General features: G+C 40.9%; 2 protein-coding genes across 6 annotated transcripts; one reads left to right on the forward strand and one right to left on the reverse strand.

Annotated features, from left to right (window-relative positions):
- Positions 1–57: 57 nt before the first annotated feature.
- Positions 58–5,517, forward strand: tchp (trichoplein, keratin filament binding). Its single transcript, XM_058071031.2, has 13 exons — positions 58–141; positions 396–590; positions 1,009–1,186; positions 1,259–1,315; positions 1,477–1,524; positions 1,765–1,932; positions 2,015–2,127; positions 2,198–2,264; positions 3,923–4,092; positions 4,394–4,475; positions 4,571–4,744; positions 5,135–5,266; positions 5,342–5,517. The coding sequence occupies exons 2-13, from the start codon at positions 400–402 to the stop codon at positions 5,372–5,374; spliced, it is 1,413 nt and encodes a 470-aa protein (XP_057927014.2). The 5' UTR covers positions 58–141; positions 396–399; the 3' UTR covers positions 5,375–5,517.
- Positions 5,518–5,534: 17 nt separating this feature from the next.
- On the reverse strand, positions 5,535–20,733 carry git2a (G protein-coupled receptor kinase interacting ArfGAP 2a). Of its 5 annotated transcripts, XM_058071029.2 has the most exons (21): positions 20,343–20,733; positions 17,949–18,082; positions 17,709–17,821; positions 17,465–17,570; positions 17,301–17,387; positions 17,106–17,236; positions 15,736–15,830; positions 15,189–15,234; positions 14,780–14,831; positions 14,624–14,696; positions 14,261–14,358; positions 14,056–14,167; positions 13,599–13,741; positions 13,355–13,504; positions 12,003–12,251; positions 11,259–11,348; positions 8,989–9,071; positions 8,734–8,925; positions 8,451–8,582; positions 6,677–6,740; positions 5,535–6,560 (listed from the first exon to the last, which is right to left on the reverse strand). In XM_058071029.2, the coding sequence occupies exons 1-21, from the start codon at positions 20,392–20,394 to the stop codon at positions 6,348–6,350; spliced, it is 2,415 nt and encodes an 804-aa protein (XP_057927012.2). In that variant the 5' UTR covers positions 20,395–20,733; the 3' UTR covers positions 5,535–6,347. The 5 variants fall into 5 exon arrangements, with proteins under 5 accessions (XP_057927012.2, XP_078645890.1, XP_057927013.2 ...); XM_078789764.1 differs by lacking the exon at positions 11,259–11,348 and having other exon boundaries at positions 5,536–6,560; positions 8,451–8,585; positions 20,343–20,731; XM_058071030.2 differs by lacking the exon at positions 8,451–8,582 and having other exon boundaries at positions 5,537–6,560; positions 20,343–20,729.
- Between the last annotated feature and the right edge of the window lie 730 nt (positions 20,734–21,463).

Consider the following 21,463-nt stretch of genomic DNA (forward strand, 5'->3'; position numbering starts at 1 on the left):
CACGTGACGTCACAGAAGCGCTGTCGTAAAAAAAATGCTAAAGGAAGTGACGTTCTTCTCGCGCATGCGCAGCACAGATTGAGTTTCCGGTACATGTTGCGTAGTGACAGAGAAAATCGACTGAAAGCAGAAAATATTCAGGTACAACAATGCTATTTTTTTCATGCTGCCGCTTTCTTAATTAGAAACTGTGACTACGTTAAACAACAACAGAAGAATATCACGTAACCACCCAGCATATTACAGCTAAGCATTTGGGCAAATGCATTTTCTATGTCCTTTGTTGATTGTGTTGGCAACTGTTGGCAAGTGTATGGTTTTGACAACACACATCTACGTCATATGGATTTGAGGTGTATGCTCTTGGAATAGCTGTTTAATGACTGCATTTGCAGGACCATGGCTTTGCCGACCCTCTCCACCTATATACCCTACCGCAAACAGACGTTGGGTGCCAAGCTTGCCTGGAGGAGGGAGCAAAAATTCCGCCAACAGGAGCAGCTGGACCTCTACGTAAAGTACTATAGGGATCAGGGTGTCCGCAATCAGTTGCACTCCCATTGGACCTCACGTCATTCATTCGCGCAGAGGTAAACACACGTAATACAACATCAACTAGAACACGTCATTGTATATGTAGAAGTATTTCAAACAATTCTCAGTCTATGGGCCATTGGTGTCTATATTCCGGCCCGGGGCCCATTTACAGCATGCTTATTGCTGTAAATTATTAGCCCATGGTACAGACATCATTAGGTCTTTTTTTAGGGTGGTTTGAACCCCCTAAAATGTTCCTAAATCCCCTTCACCTCCAACCACCCATAATTATTGCCGTGTTGGACGATGCAATTTCATATTGAGGTAGTGCAAAATAACACAGTGTGCCAGCACAAAACAAGTTTAATGACTTCTTCAGGCACAGTATGTTTTTATCTACAAACTCAAAATTATTGTAATAAAAAATGTCTTTCAACATTGATGACAAGACTTGTGTCTCTGCTCTGTCAGTATGTCGGCATATTGTAGGGAAAGGCTGGAGGAGGACAAAATAAACAATCTGGAGGAGCGCAGGATACGACTTAGGCTCATGCTGGAAGAGGAACACAAACAACAACAGGCTGAGCTGACAGAGCTGGAAAACATGGAAAAAGTGCAATCCATATCAAAAATGGAGAGGAGAAAAAAGGTAGGTAGTACTTAAATACTTGCTGCCTGTGTAATATGCTTATTAACGTTGCCATGTTTGTTGTACTCTTAGCTGGCACAAAAGCTGCTAAAGGAGCACTGGAAGAGCAACAGTCCGGAATCGCAGCAGGTACCTAGACTAGCCCCATCATTTATTATTATTATTCATCATTAATGAACAGCTGGAGTATGATGCATTGGACAATGCTAGTGCTTCTTGCTGTGATAAGTGTTTATTTTATGAATTTGCAACAAATCCCTGGTAGCTCAAGTTTCTGCTTCTTTTGATAGGTTGAGGTTGCCTTACCTGAAGATGAGCATATTTCTGAGCAGAACCTGGTAGGAAAGCATAACATTTACTAGAGCTTGACTACTGTTTTTGTGATGTGCTTGTGTCACAATTATCCTGTAGTACCTAACATGTCGTGGCTTTGTTTGTTTTACCTTGTTAATACTGGAAAAACCCATTTTACCAGCACTTGTTCTGTGTCATTCACTCAATATTCATGTCAATGTCTCAACATTCTCAAGTCTATGCTGTAGTGCACGGTTAAAGTTGTCATCTCTACAAATGTACAGCAAGAAGTGGTGGCTCAAGAGGATATGCTAGACGAATACGAAAGGACCCAAGGAGGACAATCTCTGGAGAGAATAGAACAGGAAGAGGAAAACAGGAAAGCCCAGGAGAGTCAGCGAGCAGAAGACATTCGCAAAAACATGGAAGAACTGAGACTGAAGGAAGAGGAGGTAATCAGATTCATGACAAAAGTGGTAATATTAAGAAAGAAAAAGAAACCCACCACAGTTATATTCATGTTCTTTCTCCAAGGCAACTTGTCTAAGGAAAGAGGAAGAGACTTTGCTGGTCCAGCAGTGGGACCTGGATAAGATTGAGGCAGAGAGGAGAAAAATAGAGGAAAGGCGAAAGAAAGCAGAAATGCGGTAAGGAAACCACTTTAGAAGGTGCACTGATTGGATGAACACTAAGATCTTTGAATTTGTTTTCATGTAGGCATTTTCTCATCCGGCAGTATCGGTCTCAACTTAGGAGGAGATCCCAGCAAGTGCAGGAAGAACTGGTGAGTCCACTTATCTTTGGTGAACTACGAAGACCAATGTCAAAGTCAGTCCTTAAAGTATTTACGAAGCGTTACTAAAGTGTTTTTCTCTAATTCGATATTATTACTAGTGGCGGGTGGAGCATTTGGGACCTGGGACTTCAGTGGGCTGCCGAGACTTTTTTTCGGCAGACAGTGAAAGCCAGTATCAAAAACCAAAAAAAAATAATGACAGTAAATACATCTCAGGGTTTCAAACCATAGTCACTCATGTAGAGAGACAGACTCGCCCCTAGATTGAGGTGAGAGTAATATACATGAAGTCCCACTATCTTGGAAGAACATCACCGATACAGCTGACATACATTACAGCGTAACTTCAACTAACCCTAACCTATGACAAACAACTACACTACAACATCATCTGAAGCAGTTCACAATCGATATTTATCTCATAATGTGGCAAAAATATAAAATCTTTTCAATAAAATACATCTACTCACCAGAGACGTCAATTCCTCCTCCTCAGTCAGCCATGGTTGGCGTAACTTAGCTTCTGAACAGTTTTGTTCTGCCTAACCACTTAGTTGATAGAAAAGTGCTGATGTCACTGTAGGCTGGCTCGCTGGCCCTCGGGGGGGGGGTTTCACTCTCTCCATTTATTCCACTGTAGAACCAATGCGCCCAGACAGATGCAGGAGTGATATCGACTTTGGGTTTTTTAACAGGCCTACAGTGCATCCGGAAAGTATTCACAGCGCTTCACTTTTTCTACATTTTGTCATGTTACAGCCTCATTCCAAATTGTATTAAATTAATCTCTTACCTCAAAATTCTACACAAAATACTCCATTATGACAATGTGAAAAAGTTTTTTTTTTACTTTTTTTGAATTTATTAAAAATAGAAAACAAAAAATCCCATTTACATAAGTATTCACAGCCTTGAATACGCTGGAGCTCTGACAGAGTGACCATCGGGGCCTTGGTCACCTCCCTGACTAAGGCCCTTCTTCCCCAATCGCTCAGTTTAGAAGGCCGGCCAGCTCTAGGAAGAGTCCTGGTGGTTCCAAACGTCTTCCATTTAGGAATAATGGAGGCCACTGTGCTCATTGGGACCTTCAAAGCAGCATAAATTTTTTCTGTATCCTTCCCCAGATTTGTGCCTCAAGACAATCCTGTCTCGCAGGTCTACAGACAGTTCTTTTGACTTCATGCTTGGTGTTTGTGCTCTGACATGCACAGTCAACTGTGGGACCTTATATAGACAGTTATTATATTTCCAAATCATGTCCAATCAACTGAATTTACTGCAGGTGGACTCCAATTAAGCTGTAGAAAGATCTCAAGGATGATCAGTGGAAAAAAGATGCACCTAAGCTCAATTTTGAGCTTCATGGCAAAGGCTGTGAATACTTATGTAAATGTGATTTTTTTGTTTTCTATTTTTAATAAATTCAAAAAAAGTAAAAAAAAAAAACTTTTTCACATTGTCATAATGGAGTATTTTGTGTAGAATTTTGAGGTAAGAGATTAATTTAATACAATTTGGAATGAGGCTGTAACATGACAAAATGTAGAAAAAGTGAAGCGCTGTGAATACTTTCCGGATGCACTGTATGTGTAAGAAAGATTTAGAGATAAAAACTTTTCTTAAATCTGTGTTCTTGTACCCTCCAGGAGGCTGACCATAAGCTACTTGCAGCTTTGCTGAAAGGAGAGCAACACGAGGAGTTGGAGGCGGCAAGGAGAGAGCGGGTCTTTGCTGATGCTGCCTGGATGAAGCGTGTCATCGAAGAGCAGCTTCAGTTGGAGAGGGAGCGGGAGGCCGAGTTTGATCTCCTATACAGGTGAGAGCAAGCTCTTCATCAAAAACAGGGGTATTCAAGGTGCAGCTGATAATTTTGTGAGGGGAAAAACAGCATTGCTTTAGTAGCATAAAGTTTAAATAGTAAAGAAAAAAACATTACTTTTAAAAGTCAATTTTATGAGAAACAAACAAAAAGAATAAAGTTATTTATATATTTGAAAATTAAAACTGTAAAAATTAAGGGAAAAAAAAGAGCGTCACAAAGCTGAGGTGCATTTGGCCCTCAGTTTAAACATTTTGGACACCTCTGCTCTAAAAGAACTATGTGTCTCCCCCTTTAGAGAGGAAGCTCAACTTGTTTGGGAGAAACGAGAAGCCACATGGGAGAGGGAGAGAAAAGCCAGAGAATTGCTCATGCATGAGGTGCACTTCTGTCGTATTACGTCACATTTCACAAGCATCGCATTGAATTACCCAAGTGAAAAAGGTGAATATTTGTATATTTTTTCTTGTAAAAGGTGCTAGCAGAGAGACGGAAGCAGCTAGGGCTGAAGATGCAAAACAACCGTAAGGCTCAGATAGAGTCATTGAAGAGAAGAGATGAGCTGATCCGGGAGCTTGAGAAGCAAAAGGAGTTGAGACGCCAGGAGATGGAACAACAGGAAAGCCGTACAGCAGCGTGGACAAAAGAGGTTCATGGTCATGCTTTGAATGTCTGCAATACTAGTGTTAATTTGCACCCAAGGTTCCCAAAGTGGGATACGGAGATCGCCGTACTGGGTACTTGAATATCCATCCATCCATTTTCTATACTACTTATCCTCACTAGGGTCACGTGGGTATGCTGGAGCCTATCCCAGCTGACTTTGAACGAGAGGCGGGGTACACAGGGCACATATAGACAAACAACCATTCACACTCACATTCATAGCTATGGACCATTTGGAGTCGCTAATTAACATGCCTAACCTAACATGCATGTTTTGGAATGCGGGAGGAAACTGGAGTACCCGGAGAAACCAACGCACGTGGAGAACATGCGAACTCCAAACTGTAATGCAGTTTGCTTTCACGTCCTGTAGGTGGAGCAGCAGCTTCAAGAGAAGTGCAGGATAGAGGAAGAAGAGAAGGAAAACAGGGACGCCCATCTTGTCCAGGAGGAGGGTCTGTGGCAAGAGAAGCAGTGGATGCCCAATAGAGGAAGCCAGCAAAAGGTGAACCATCATCAATCAGAGGACAGGCTGTTGTAATATATATTTCAATTGTTATACTTTTTATCTCCATTTCAGATTCACAGGCGACCTCGAGTAGCATGGACATGAGTAACTGCCATGAAAACCTGTACCCCTTTATTGCCTCGTGGTATAAAGAAGCCTGTGTGTGCTTAAATGAGCCCAGAAGTGTTAAGTTTCTTTTAATATTCAATTTGTCCAACTGTTTTTAATAAATCAAATTTTTATGCCAATGAAAGAGCCTTTTTCTTACTTATAAATTAAGTTTATTTAGAAAATATTTTTTTTTCAAATGGCAACTACACAAGCTGCATCATATACAGTACAGTACACCCCTTCACTCCATCCTGTGTCATTTAGTTGTGCTGCAAAATCAGGAAACAGCAGACATCCACTGCGCTATCCCATAATGTTGTACATTGACACAAAACAGACCAGAGCACCAAACACGTGGACATACACATGGCTCTTTGCTCTATTTGCTAACAATACCAATGCTGTAGCGGCACACAAGACTGCATCACAGAGAGCAGAGTAGACACTTAAATGCAACAACGTTGTCTTGTTGAGTGTCACATGCATTGACAGGCTAAACAAATGGGCTGCGACAAATGCACTGCTGATGGGGTACAACAGAGGGCAAGTCATGTAAATGAACTTTTATATTCCACAAACATTTGAAGGTGTGTGTAAATTTGAATCTGAATGCACAAAATGATATTAAGGGAAGCTTATTTGGCTGCAAGCGTATTAGCAATAGCATAATTCATGGGTTTTTATGGCTTTCAACATCACATGAAGTAAAGTGGCACTGAATGGATTTCCTAGTAGTGTGTTTAGTTAGTGGAAATGATTTTACCTTGAGGGAAATTGTGCTGTTACAAGTACAATATTAGATGGTAAGGCTGCAGAGTTTCCTTCCATCTGTCCCTAATTGTCAAACATAATTATAATTTAAAAAAATGAATGCATGCATATACCACCATTATGAAAAAAACAATTTAAAAAAAATATAGACGCAAGGGAGTGAGATGTATGTGGTTTTGTAGCCCAGTTAGAACCGTCAGTTGGTGTTCTCCTTAGTGGTGATGGTGACAAGCTGCTTGGCTGCCTTGGCAATGTCATAAGCACATTGGATGACCTGCTGGGTGACAAGCTGCATGTCCGGTCCTGGGAATCCTTCCGGAGGCACCGCCTTCCTGCACTCGCTCTGAAGTCTGCACGCACTGGACGTCAACAAGCGGAGAGAGCTTCTTACCGTCTCAGACCGTGGCTTCTGCAGAGGAAGGTGACAAATGGGTAAACATATGCAAATTAGATTTCTGCAATGATGAGTCAGATCAGTTTTCCTCTATTTTCATCAGTCACCATCAGATTTAAATTTGTCCTTACCTTGGGAAAGAGAGCAGCCATTTCTGTTACAGCCGCATGTATTCTTTCTGAGCAGGGTATGAAGCTGTGAAGAGACAAAAATGATTAATTAGGTCAACAATTTCATCTTATTTCTCTAAATTCCACACCTAATGTAAATTATTGTTAATGACAAACTCGGAACAACATGCTACATAATTGTACCTTGTAAAACCATGCAACTCAACATTTCCAGCACACAGTTTAGAAGGGACAGAAATGTTTTTGCCGTGCCCCCTGCCAAATGCACAACTGCAAATACTGCAAAATCTCCATTTGACATCACATCGATTGAAACTGTGCAAAAACACCACATTTGATCCAAATTTGGACCAGATTTACTCCCATCAGAAAAGATGGAGTTATTTTTAGGGCTGTCAATTGATTAAAATATTTTATCGTGATTAATCAGATTTTTTGTTGATTGTTAACTTAGAATTAATCATTAATCATAAATTAATCATTTGTGGTAAACGAGTCGATGTGCAACTACAACAATAACCACATCAAATTTTATGTAAAGGGATATCAATTTTGGCAATATGGGTCATTATTTGGGGAATAAAGTATATACAGTCAGCAAGCATATTTTTGTATTACTATTTTTCTTTATTAGTAGTAATATTAGCTCTTAAACTCACTCACGAAAGGTTCAGCGAATACAAAATGTGGCGAGTGAGACCTCTCACACTGACACAAACATATTTTGTTTGTGTTAGCTTAAAATAAGAGTTGTTCATTTGATACTGGTTTTAAATTCTAAATGTTTACTCACTTATTTACTTATTAAATATTAAATATTTCCCATAATGCACCTTTCCTTCATGAAATGTGCAAATGTAAATACTTAAAACGCAGGGCAATAGTCATAAAATATTTAATCAAAATTGAAAACTCAATGTAATTTAATTTCTGTTTAAAAACAGTCATTAAAAATAAATATATTAATAATTATATTACAGTAAATATTATTTGATTACAACACTGTAACTATTAGTTAGAAATCCTCCAGTTTTTCAATGAATAATGCGAGTGGAAATTTGTCCTACTATGTTTGAACACGCCATCTACCGTTCTCCGATGTATTTTCCCCTTTTTTCTTTCCCCTCATATTTGCTCCCAAATGCTGATACTATGTGGGAATGCATAAAGGTAAGATTTGATGACTTTGAGTGCTAATGTGGTACACAACGTCTCTGAAAAGTCCACCAAGCGAGACGGTGGCTCTGTATTCATTTAGTACTTTTCATTTGATATTGTTCCTGCCATAGTTTTATACAATACATCATGAATAGGATCAATCACTTCGCTAGACTGGACAACAGTGAACATTGACAGCCCGTCAATAGCAGCTGTATCATAAATAATAGGATTTTAGTCAGGTTGATGTACACCTGTTTCAAACCAGGTATATATAAGTGCTGTTTGTAAGTCAGAATCTTCATCCTACATTGTATGTCCCTCGTCGATGTAAAATTGTTCTCCTTCATTTAGTAGTCTGTCCATTCATTGTGTCAATAAAATCCTTTGAACTCAAAATTCAGTATTTCTAGTTATAATAAATGCTCAATACACAAAGAGGTACCCATGCCGATGGAAACCTAACCACAAATAAATGAGATCCATGTAGTGGTTCACAATGAGAAATATTATTAGTGGTTATGATTCACGAGTTGGTAAGGAATGGGGGGAAAAAAGCCTGGAAGCAGAGGAAGATCAAACAATGCCTGGGAGACAGGGACAGAGGCCAGAGTACCAGGAGGGAGGGTCAGGGGAGCGGAGGCTGAGTGGATGAAGGGAGGTGGAGGGCTTCTCAGCCCAGGGCATCAGAGTGCTGAAACATCCCAGACTGTGCCTGAGGCGGCGCACACCTTCACGCTCATACGGTCTGCTGACAGGCGTGAGGGCCCGAGGATATGGAGGAGGAGAGGAAGATGCCAGAAAAGTCAACAGAACTGAACAGAACCCAATAATGATGGATGCCGGAGGTTGTGAAACAGAAAAATGCAAACGTATTTGTTTAGTCTGATCCTTCTGACCTTTCATGTTTGTTCTCCTGAGCAGCTCGCAGAAGCTCCTGAATGTTCTTGGTGATCTGTTCGGTTTTGCGGATGACGTCCTCGGTGCTGGGAAGCGTGGGGTCCAACTCCACCTCGGTGTCATCCAGCTCAGGAATAGAGCCTCCCTCCCCCAGCCAGCCACTGCTTCTCAGCCGCCCTCGTCTGGACGCACTGCAGAGCAAACCTCGCTGCAATGAGCAAACACCTCTGTTGATGATGTCATTGTATTCTTACCCTGTCTCGTCCAGCTCAGAGTCATTGAATGTATTGTCGTAGTCACTTTCTGGCATGCTGCTTTGCTTCTCCAACTTGGAGGCCTGCGGAGGAAGCGATTGATGGCGCACGTCATTGGGAATATAAAGCAGAAACATCTGTGGTGAAGGCACGAGTTAAGTGCTACAACAACAATGGCCTCCCGAAGGAAGAAAACAAAATGTCATTGACTCTTTCTATTGTTGCCAGCTGTCAGGTAAACAAGTAAAAGCGATGCCGGAGATTTTGAAACGAGCCAATAAAGCTGTGAAGCAAGAGTATACACTTTTACAGCACGGTCATCGTTAGTACAGTGAGATTGTTTAGACGAGTCAGCATGAAGTGGTTACATACACTGCCAAAGATGGAAAACTAATGCAAAAACTGAAAAGTGTTTTTGGGAAGTTGGGGGGGAGGCAAAGCTTCATCTTTAAGCGCTTAAGTTTACACATTGCCAGGATAAATAAGACTGAAACACTCCTCGTGAGACAGCCATGATCACATGAGTTGACATTAGAATCATGGAACAAAAGGTTTGTTCTTATAACTCGTGAGCAGCGGACCCTTAGGAGAGATCATGAGGAGAAAGGTCACATGACTTCATAAAATACTCTTAATCAAAACAACATACTAGGACTGACTGGGAGTCTTGTTGTTTCCACATTCAGTAAGACAATGAACATAAGGATTATTATAGGACATAGGTACATTTTTACAAACTTCAAATGATAGACTGGCTTGCATCAAGGAGCTCAAGGAAGGAAATTCAATTATCCCACATTTGTCCTCTCTCTCACACACACACACACACAACAGAGTTAACATATAAAAAAAACATTGCGTATTTCTTAGGTATACCTTTTGAGTGTTAAGTTGATGTGTGATGATTTTAGCCCTGTATATAAGATGGCACTGTGAGTCAGACTGTTGTACTGTTGACTGAGTAATGAACTCTTGCAATTTTCAATGGGTTGATAAGCTCGTTGTTACAGGAGATGTCACAACATTTGAACATGGTCATAGTTTAGCCGCACGGTTTACAAAAGAGTTTACAAAAAAGAAGCGGCCTATAAACCAGAAATTACGGTACATTTTTACGTGCGTCTCAGTTGATCACAGGTTTGCACCATTCACCAATGGTCCCAGAATATATCACCAATAAAAAGTGTGAATCTACTGTATTGTTGAATGGGTATGTTTTTGCTGGAAATGTCACAAAACAGTGCAAAACACTCATGTTCTTATTTTTTGTTTTGAAATACATATATGTTTCTCAACAGGTCTCAACCTCAGACCTACATTTTCCCATGCTCACAATGCGCTTAAAATAAAATAAATATTCCAGACCATACCTACAGTAGATGGCCAGTTTGTTACTAGAAGAAGTGGGAAGTGTAGCGTTGCATTGTCAGAAACAACAACAGTAACAAGTGATAGAACTTGAAGAAAATGTGATCACATCTACATCAACAGCACAATATAATGGAATTCTACCTTTACTGACATAATAGGTACTTCAATACCTTTTTAAAAAAAGGATAAAATGACTTAATAAAAAAGTGAATCATTTATCACAACATTCTAGTTATGCATTGCAACCAGCACTAAAGTTGGGCTAATTAGTATACAAACAGTAAGCACATTGCACGTTGCACCTTATTACGTCATTGGGGTACATACACGCTTGTCATGTTTTGTTCACTTTAAAGTAACTGGTGAATTTGCTCTGGTCCAATGTGGTAATCCAAACCTTGGTGTGCACCAAGCAAGTGGTTTAAGACCACTTGAGAGATACAGTAGGTCTTACAAGTGAACTCTAGTGCGATTTGGTGCACTTGAGCTCAACTGAATGCTACACAGACAAAATGCTAAAATGACAGCTTGGAAACATTACAAATGTGAAAGATGAAGTATCCCTGTGACAATCTCACTAGAACGGTTGGTTTAGTCATTGTTGTTTTTGTTATTGGGGGATAAATATGTAAAAACAGACATCATTCCTCCTGACATTGTTTTTGATGTGCAATTCTACTTACATGGACACAAAAGTGCTTTCACTTTGACTATTTGTTAAGACGGCCAGTAAGGATGACACTGATGAGAGCGAGTTGTTTGATGGTGAGGGCAGCTCATGCAGAAGGTCAGCCAGGGAGCAGAGATCGATAAAGTGTGAGGGAGGAAGAAAGTGATAAAAGCACCCAGTGGACTTGCTGCATCCTGCAAGGTGAGGTCCACATGAGGTAGTACTTAACCTTTAGATTACTTTCATCCTTGGACCAGGACAAGGTGGACGGAAATGAGGGGAGGGATGAAGAGGTGGTCACATAAGCGGCCCTTTCCTTCTAAAGACATAGTTCAAATCACAATTTCAGGAGACAAAAATGTTTCGTTATTAAAAAGTGTACTAGACTTGTTTACGGGGACGGGGGGGCATTAAAAAATACATATGGTTAATAGAATAATGGAAATAATGGTTCATAAAACCTAAAATTGGCTTGCTTTTCTTAAACTGTCCATGCTGGGTAGCAAAATATCTTAAAATCTGACCACACCAGCATCTTAATTTGAAGAAAATAGAAAGGAAAAGAAGATGAGCTCATGAGTTTGTCATGCAGTACAAAAACACAGACTTTGTATGGTTGTTTTAATGCTTCATCAACATAAAAACAATACAAAACAGCAAATAATATAACGTATAACAGCATCTGCAAGCAAGTAACAACTAATGAATGTCCGAAACTAACAAGCAGCACACCAGTAAACAACAGATGTGTATAGATAATGACCTTGCAAATGCAAACAAAACTGAACAAGATGATGTGTGAGTTGATGTAATTAATGTGATTTTAAAGAAGTCCACATTGACAAGAAAGAAGAACCAAATGGGAGGTGGTAAAGAGAGGCAGAGATGCAGACAGGGTGAAGACATGAAGTGGTGGAAATGGACCCACGTGGGGGGGAAAGGCGAAAGAATGCAGGGAACACATCTTACTTACATGAGGCGAGAAGGGTTGCAGGGTGGGAATAGCCTCTTCTGGGTAAGGACTTTCCCCTTTAGGGAGGTAAGGCTTCAGACCCGAGCCAGTCTCGTACATAGACATGGGCCGACTGGCCCGAGCAGACTGGCGGCGTTTCAGGGCTGAGGGACTGGAGGGGTCAGGGAAGTCTGACGTGCTGGGAGTCTGATAGATATTGGCTGTGACCTGCCGCCTAAGAGAGGTGTTCTCACTTTGCAGAGATTGCAGCTGGAAGAGACGGTCAGCAACACACTAAGAGGAGCTTCTCGGCAAAGCAAGATTTCAACCACTTCAAGTCATAGGAGCACAGTGGGGGGGGGGTGTCTTCCAAGCTTAAATTAACAAGCCAGCGGTAAGCAAGCAAAGGACTGTTTGCATAGCTAGGTGACAGGTGAAAGTGGAGTCAAAGATGTAGCTACAGAACAGACTCAAGAGTTAACAGCATTGAAAATACGCTAAAGAAAGAAGTCAAGTTTGTTGCACTGTTTTGATTGGGGTGCATCTCTGCATTCACACTTGATTGGATTTAAATTGATGTTGCCTTTGAACAATGTTTATCAAGAAACTATATTCATCATATTATTTGAGGACCGTTTTTACATCACCACCAGACTATGTCCTTTGTGTGATTTGGTTGCTTAGGAAATGCTGGATCACATCATCAATTTCAAGTTAACTGTACAAATCACAATCCCCTACTAAAAGTGATCTGCCTATTTTTCCCAACACACAACGTTAACAAAAATAACCTTATAGACAAACTACTCTTCATAAAAGTGAAATATGGGAAAAAGTGTTTCATTTTAAAAACACTCCTACTGAATAACTGAGCTACATGTAGGTAGGCAAATACTAGTTTATACTACAATACATTGCCGTGAACCATTTGTCAAACAATGCATCCATATGTACAAAACATCCAAAAATATTACTATGAGCACACAGTTTATGTGATGAAGCAAGGCACACACACATACAATTGAACTTATGAACTATCTTTGGGATCAAAATAAAAGCAAAAAAACATGCTTTTTTTTTTGTAAAAACATGCTTGTTAGTTTCATGTGACAGGAGGGGTAATATTAAATAAAAAAAAGAATTGTGAAATGAACCGGAGTAATTTCCCCTTCTGGTGAGTACAAGTGAGCATGCTGGCCAACAACAGAGGGTGGACCTGCAGGGTGTCACAGCAGTCTTCCTGTTCACGTAGCCACACCCTAATTACAAGGGACAGGCTGAGCCGCTGTGACCCCCACCGCCAATCCACTTCTCTGACTCAGTCCCGGCCATTGATGTTGTTAGTGATCTTATTGTTGGAGCCCGGCGGATACCTTTTTCTGCATCAGCCGCAACTCATCACTCAGGTTGCTGTTCGCTTTCAGGAGATGCTGGATCTTGGCCTCTGAGGCCGAGAGGGCGTTCTTTACCTCCAGGTACTCCTGCATGGTGATCGGTCCATCAGAGAGGTCTGAGTCCAGGCTCTGTTGAAAATACAGCATGTGGTAATTGTTGGAATGGTGCATTTGGCTGTGATGTTCAGGGTTTCAATTATTTGAGAATGCAGGACCACATTACCTTAGTCCTATCACCTTTACTTGAAGGGAGCTCTTGGTCTGTATCCTCATCAGACGCCACACTATCATAATCGGGCTGGTCATTATCCTGGCTATCACTACTTGGCCTGGCAGGTAGATTCTTCAGTATAAGGTCCACATTGTCTGCAATCACAAGCATTATATTACATATATTCAAATACATTCAGCACATGTAGGAATGGTTTGGAACAGGAAACCCCGATCTGGCTTAGATGTAGGATGACGATAGTTTGGAAATATAAAAGTTGACATCCCACCAGTGGCTGAGGTAATGGGAGTTGTTCAGAATTGCGTGTCATGTGGCTTTTAATTACACAACACATTTTGTATTCTTCCTTTTTCTGGTTAACTGACAATTCTCTGCTAATCTCCCTTTTTTTACCTCCCAAAAAATATAGTAGGGCAGAAAATGTGAAAACGTGTCTTTATGTTCTCACCTTTAGGGCTGGCCGCTGAATTCCCCTGTTGCCTACGCTTGGCATCGCTTAGTATGTCAATCACAAGAGTTGCAAATTCATGTGCATTGAATCGGGCAAGTTTCTGGCGTCCCTGAGAAATGGAGGTGGGAAAAAAAAAAGAGTTGACTCATTTGGAGATGTAAAAGTCAAGTGGACAATATAGTGTTCTGAGATGCTAACGTGCCTGATTTCGTGTAGATGAATATTCTGGATTGACGGGAAGGAAAGGCACCACTGTTGTCTCAGTCACAAGGGCGCTGTGATTCTGTGTGGCTAACCACACTTCAATAGCATGTGAGAAACAAGAAATTAACTCAGTAGTTTTATTTTGTCTATGAGTGTGCATAGAAACACAAATTAGTATACCAGACAGAAAAAGAAAACTTTCATGCTAATTCACTAAAGAGGCATAACTGCGGCCAAGTTTTCCAAACAATGATAGATAAGGGATCACTTTATTTTTAACTTTTATACAAATGAAGTACAATATATTTAATACACAATCATTCTAAGGTCCTGTTCTAACAGTGACTGCACGATTGTTTACCTGCATCTGTCTCTCGCCTGTCCACCTCATCATACACGTCCATGGCCAGCTCCTCAAATAAATGATTACTCAGCTGCAGAAGAGAAAGGAAGGTGGACATTAATGATGGGACAGACACAGTGGAAACATAATTGTATCTACTGCACCATCACTTACAGACTGCAGCTTCTTCTTTGCTGCTTTGGCCAGCTCGGATAAATCTAAACTGCTACAGTTAGACAGTGATTTCCATTAACATGCTGCCAAAATGTCAGATGAAGCATTCATCTATAGTACATGCCATTTGATCAATACTTACACATTTCTTAGCCATCAATAGAGTGCAAAACACAAGAGCAAACATCATTTTAATGAATTGAGTGTATTCTGTGACAATAATAGCTTTGCAAGGATTTAAATGTCACTTATTTGTAGATACTAAAGAAGTAACAGCTGCTTCCTCTGTGTTTCAGCAAGTCCCAACAAGCCACCACAACGCAAAGACACAGCTAGTTGTGACTGCAACTACCTCACTTTACAAAAAAAGATGAAAAACCCTCGTCCATACTGAGACTTACTGACTTACCTGTCAGCCATTTGTGGAACAATGAAGTGCTGCCCGTTTTTATGATCTGAGAGGAAGAAGAAAAAATACTCAGGTCTCATCCTAACTAAAGATTCAGTATCAATCTGGCAGTACCTGTTAAGAATTATCTCTGATTATGCACATTTATGTCACTTCTGCTTCAGGTTTTCTTTATGTTATGCTCAGTAATGCCATTCCAAGGTCATTGCCAATGTCATTACTCAGAAAAAGTCCCTTATTGTCAAATACAAATGTTGACATATACGCTTACAGTGTCCATTACATGCACGTGTTATGGCCAATTATGCAAATTAGACAATGACATCATCTAATGCCATTGATGGTTTCACCCTTGAACGAACATGAATATTATTTCCTGGAGAAAAAAGCAAAAAAAAACAAAACAAAAATATTTTTTGTTCCAATTCATGCAGTAGTTAGTTAATTCACTTGTAAAGTCCATGTTATATATCACAAAAATATAGCAACACTATTATCTACTTTTTAACTCAAGTACATGCATATTATTTGCATCTTTGCAATTCACCTGGTTTTCTCCCACACAAGTAGAATGCCAGCCGATCCGTCAGTTCATACTGAATCTCCACCAGTCTATCTGCCAAGTCGTGATGGCCCGCCTCCCTAAGGTGAATACATTAAAACACTAGTAAGCCCTTATAAAAGTGGAGAACCAGCAGCACTTGACTGAGCATAATCCATCCATCCATCTCCTTTTATGCTGCCCCATCTCCGGGGCAGCATTCTTAGTACAGAAGTCCAGACTTCCCAGTTCGGTGGGACACCGAGACATTGCCAGGCAAGCTGCGAGACATAATCCCTCCAGCGTGTCCTAGGTTTGCCCCAGGACCTCCTACCCAACCAGGGAGGAGTCCAGGAGGCACCCAGACTAGATTTGCAGTTTGCCTCAAAGACCGAGCAACCACAACTCAGATTGGATACCTCCCCAAAGGAGGCACAGAATATGAGTCATTCAGACTCCATATCCTCATCCTCCCCCAGAATGCAGTCAAAGCTCTGCTGGGAGTGAGGTGAGAGTTGAAGACGCGCCGAACAAGAAACTGCCAATGTCCTCAGCACACCCACACTTTACACTTGGGTCTGCTAGGTCTGCCCAGCATCCTTACCTCCATCTAATCCAGCTCATCACCACATGGTGATCAGTCAACAGCTCAGGCCCTCTATTCACTTGTGTGATCAAAACATGCGGTGGGTCTGATGATGCAACTACAAAGTCAATCATCGATCTGCGGTCAAGGATGGCCTGCTGCAGGTATACTTATGGATATCTTTATTTTCATTGTGATGTTTGTTATGGACAAACTGTGGTTCGCAAAGAAGTCCAGCAACATAACACACAGGTTTAGATCGAGGAGGTGTTCTGCCCAATCACCACCCTCCAGGTCACACTGTTATTGTCTACATGGCATGGAAGTCTCCAGCAGCTTTTCAGCATGCCTCTGATGGCCCCCAAGAAGGCTCGGTAATTTGAACTGCCATTTGAGGAAGTAACCCTCTCATTGACAGGGGATGACACCAACACACAGGCACCAAGTCAAGAAGCTATTAAAACGCCCATGCCACCGAGTCACCTCTCCCTTGCAGCAACCCCACAGTAGAACAAGATGCAGCCCCTCTCCAGGAGTTTAGTTGTAGAGCCCAAACTGTGGGTTGAATTAAATCTACCTTGCAATGTTGCAATGTCTCAAACTCTAGTACAAGCCCAGGCTCCTTCCCCACAACAAGAGATGTCCAATGTCCCAAGAACCAAATTTGGCCAACAAAGACCAGATTGCCCAGGCACCCGCCCTCAGCTGCCACCCAACTCACAATGGACCAGACCCTTATAGTTACCCGTACAGGTGGCTGGTATACAGAAGGGGTAATCAAATGACTAACCTTGCAAAATCAATGGGAGTTTTGCCGTTGCTGTCAGGAGCGCCGGGATCGGCCCCATAAACTGTTAACAGCTCAGCCTGAGAGACTTGTCCCGCCTTTGCTGCCACATGCAAGGGAGTGTTTCCTTTTTCCTTGAGGAAGGAAAACATGTTATACTAAAACATGGGGCTCAAAGGGAAATGAGGTAGACCTTACCGGGTGAAAAAAGTTTGCTTGAGCTCCCAGAGATAGCAACCTCAAACAGGTCTCAAGATTCCCAGTGCGTACACTTGAGTGAAGTTGCTAGAAGAGAGAGAAAAACTGTAAGATTTGAAATTAACTGATGTAGAATGTGCCTTGTAAGCAACATTTCAACTCACCTTACTTAAATCCTTGGCTGTTGAGCTGTCATCCTCCCGACAAGGCATGCGGTGGACAAATGCCAGCATTTGGTATTTGGCTTTAATAAATTCAGATTTGTTGGGGCTTTAAGGAGCACACAATATGAACAAAATTAATTCATTTAATACTTGATGCTTGGGCTGCCACTCTGGACACAATGTGTGTATACAAGTCGGTTTTCCAAATGCCATCCTAAAAAACACTTTGAAAACAGGAACTCACTGCAGTTTATCCTGGGGGCTGGCTTTACGTTTTCCACTCATCACTGATGCTGGATCCAGAAGTGAGTGCTCCCAAATTGAATTTGCACCGTTGCTGTACAACATCTGAACCATCTAGGTGAAATGAAGAAACATACACAATATATCTTGTGTATAACTTTATTGGATTTTTAGTAGTTCACAAATAAGCATTATATTAGGTTTGTCTAAAAAAATGATGTGTGAGGAACAAAGATGTTACTTGTAGCTGTGTTGGAGGCCATGGCGTGTGTGTCAGGTGGCGGACTTGGGAGCTGTGCCTGCCCAGACTTCGATGAACACTGCAGCACTCATCACAAATTAACACTCCTCTGTTCACTGAGGCCCAGCGGGGTTCTGTGAGGAAGGGAACACAACACTTACAGTGGCCTGTAATTGTTAGTGTTAGATGTAAGACAAAGATACATCTTAAAGTCAAGACCAGCTTTTAAAGCCATCTTTTTCAGGTAAAAACAAATCACGCATACGACCACAGGCATACACAAGACAGTGTCTCTTTATTACAATGCTACCTGTTAGCATTACGGCAGCCAGAGGTTGCAGACCTTCATCAAGATAACAACATTTCAAAATTAATGTGACAGCTACAATCCAGGATCTTAAAAGCGACCTAAAAATTTAAAACTTGAATTCTGATTTCATTTTTCCGGACCAAACTACTAACTGTTTGTATTTGGCTCATATTGATTTGGTCTGTTATGCTTTACTGATTACTCGATTAATTAAAACCACAAGCTTCAGATTACTGGACAACAAAAATAATCACTCCAACCCTAGTTAAATATGCATTGCTGCCAAATGAATCAGGTGCAGATAAAATTGAACTATGTACAGATGGCAAATTAAAGTGAAGGCGTATTGGATTTGATAGCAATACAGCATCATATTATTTTGTTACACAGATAAAATAAGATGGAGACCTTAGCCATTACTATATTTTTGTACATCAATCATAAAAATGAAGGTTGAAAAAATTGTGGACGGGACAAAAACTAACAACAATCAACAAGACAAACCCACGCTAGTGAACAAAACCTTCCGGGCTGAAATAATTAGTCAACAAGAGCAGGTACAACATGACATAAGCATTCAAACAAGGAAATGAACTTTTGGACTCTGCATTTCAGCAGAGTTTGTTGTGATGTAAAAAGAAAGGCAATTTCTGAAGCACATCAATTAAATTGCTGCGATGCGAGCAGGAAATGTAGACTGAGGTTGCAAAACTTACGACTCTAACATTACGGTGACGAGCATACTTCAGTGTCATCTAATTCGAAAGTCTTGCTTCTTCTGACAGTAAAAATACTGTTAATTCATACGTCCCTCCTTAATAGCCAATACATTGTGAAACCTTATGATTGGCTGATGCTGGGAGAAGACAGCAGCTGAAGTGTAGTGGGAACAGCTGCAGGAGTTACAAGTTGCATTCATGGCGCCTGCGTCGTGGCTTTAAGAGTCTCCCCCCAAACTCTTGCCCTTTGTGACCTCTGTACTGACAGGCCTCTTTCACCCTTTCCTGAATGAGTGCTGCTAAATTTAATAGCAGATCTTGAAAATCTAAAAATATTCACACACACAACAACTGGTCATAGGAACAGGGAGGGGCAAGTGAGGCCAGCTGCTGTGATGGCCTTTAAACATCAGAGATGAGAGACAACTGGAAGTGTTTCTGGTGGTGTATTCTCTTCATCAATTAATGATGGTTTCCTCTGTAGCCGTTTTAACGTATATTTTTACAGGATATCCCCCTCAATAAGACTTCCGTATTGAAAGCAGTCAGTCAATTCACTTTGCATCCTGTTTGGCTTCCTGTGCTCGCTGAAAAATATCACGTCATAACTAAACAAAGGGGATTTCACCCACAACCATGCAAATTTCACTTGTTCTGATACATTTTGACTTTTGGTTGTACATGTTTTTTTTTCCACAAAAAACATGAAGGAAATTTGCCAAATATAATGGCTAATGTTTACAAAAACAAGACCTATAGGCGTCCACATTGTGGCCCAGGGCTAAGAATGCCGTCTCAGTCTGGACAGCTAGGTTGGAATATCCGATGGAACATCTCATGTGTGGAGTTTGCAGCTTCTCCCTGTGTTTGCATGGGTTGTAACCTCTTGCCGAAAGTCCAGCTCACCTTAATGAGGGCAAGCTTTATAGAAAATTAATTATATGGCTGGCAGGCAGGAGGATGGGGCAATTACAATGCAAAAAAATACATTTGTGTGGTTCTGTGGAAATATTCCACTCACGTACAGCTTTTGATTGTTTAAAATACCAAGAACACACAGACAGATCGTTTGGTGTAAAGATCTGTCACAACGGTTTGATCATTGTAAAGGACTGACCGGAAGCTGTCGCTTTTCTGGAGCGCATCCTCCCCATGGGAGCTACGATACATGTCTACAAAACTAAACTTGACAGTACAGTCACTGTAATAGTAAAGTAGACAGTAGTGTGTGTGTGAGGCGTGCACTGATAATCCGATTAGAACCAGAAACGTGGGGTGTGAAGAAACCACACGTCAATATGTCAAGAACGGATACGAGTTAAAGTGATTTAGTTGCACAGTGACTGATTGGTTGTATTTGCTTACCTGGAACACAGCAGTCTGCACACAACTCCGTGTTTCTCATTCGTTTGGACATTCTTAAAAGTGGAAGAAATGCCTGTAGAAATTAGCTCAGTATCTTGGCCGACACGTTGGACATTGATGACTCCCTGGAGATGCCTTCCGCTTTAGCTAAAAGCTAGCCAATTAAAGGCAGTCCGAAACGCCGAGACCTTACGCCCTATGCTGTCTTAGAAAACAAAACATTATAACGCCATTACGTATAACTATGCTAGAATGTTGGTTATATGAAAGTTAGCTGACTTAGCACTTGGCTAGCGGACACTACTACGCCCGTTTAATGCGACGCTCTGCGGTCTGTGGTAGACAGACAGCAGCAACACTAGTGTGTCTGCTGCGTCTGTTACACGTGAGTCATGAACCCTGAGCTGTGTCTTGCAGGAAACCTTTCTCCCGTCTAAATATAAGAATCCTTATGATTTATCTATTTTTATACTATAGAGTGAAATACTAAGTCTTGAATGCATACAAACTCCAAACGTGTATGCATTTACTTGGCTTTAAAGCAATTTTTTGTCAGACAACAGCCTTGCGTTGATAAACTGAGGGCAAGAATTCCGCTTCTTCGGGTGTAAACAGAATGACGCTACAATGCTACCCGGGTATACAGCACTCACATGACATGATGATTTACCATTTTACCAGCATAAAGTCAGACATAGACACGGGCATCACAAGCAAAATAATAGACAATACATAATAGGATGTATTGCACAACTACAAACTGTAAACATGGCTGTTAATGGTAATATATATATATATATATATATATGATTGCAAAAGTGGATTGCCATATATCCTATTTTTGTCATGCCCCTAAATTGTAATCAGGCAGACGGCCATCAATGTTTGGATGTAATAACGCTGCGACACTTTCCTCATATGTTTTCGCATATATATATTAAACCAACTAATACGTATCTAATATGTATTTTACAGTACGTTATTCAAAAAATATTTGACATTCAGAGTTGTTGTTTTTTAATGAGACAAAAATGTAATTGTTTTTTACACCCCCATTGTAATCTTTTGAATGGATGCGCCCAATCTAGAATTGTCTATTTTCATTTGGGGGGAAAACTTTC

Source organism: Doryrhamphus excisus, linkage group LG3, assembly GCF_037039965.1.
Source record: "Doryrhamphus excisus strain RoL-2023G ecotype Guam linkage group LG3, RoL_Dexc_Guam_v1.1, whole genome shotgun sequence".
NCBI classification, from domain to species: domain Eukaryota; kingdom Metazoa; phylum Chordata; class Actinopteri; order Syngnathiformes; family Syngnathidae; genus Doryrhamphus; species Doryrhamphus excisus.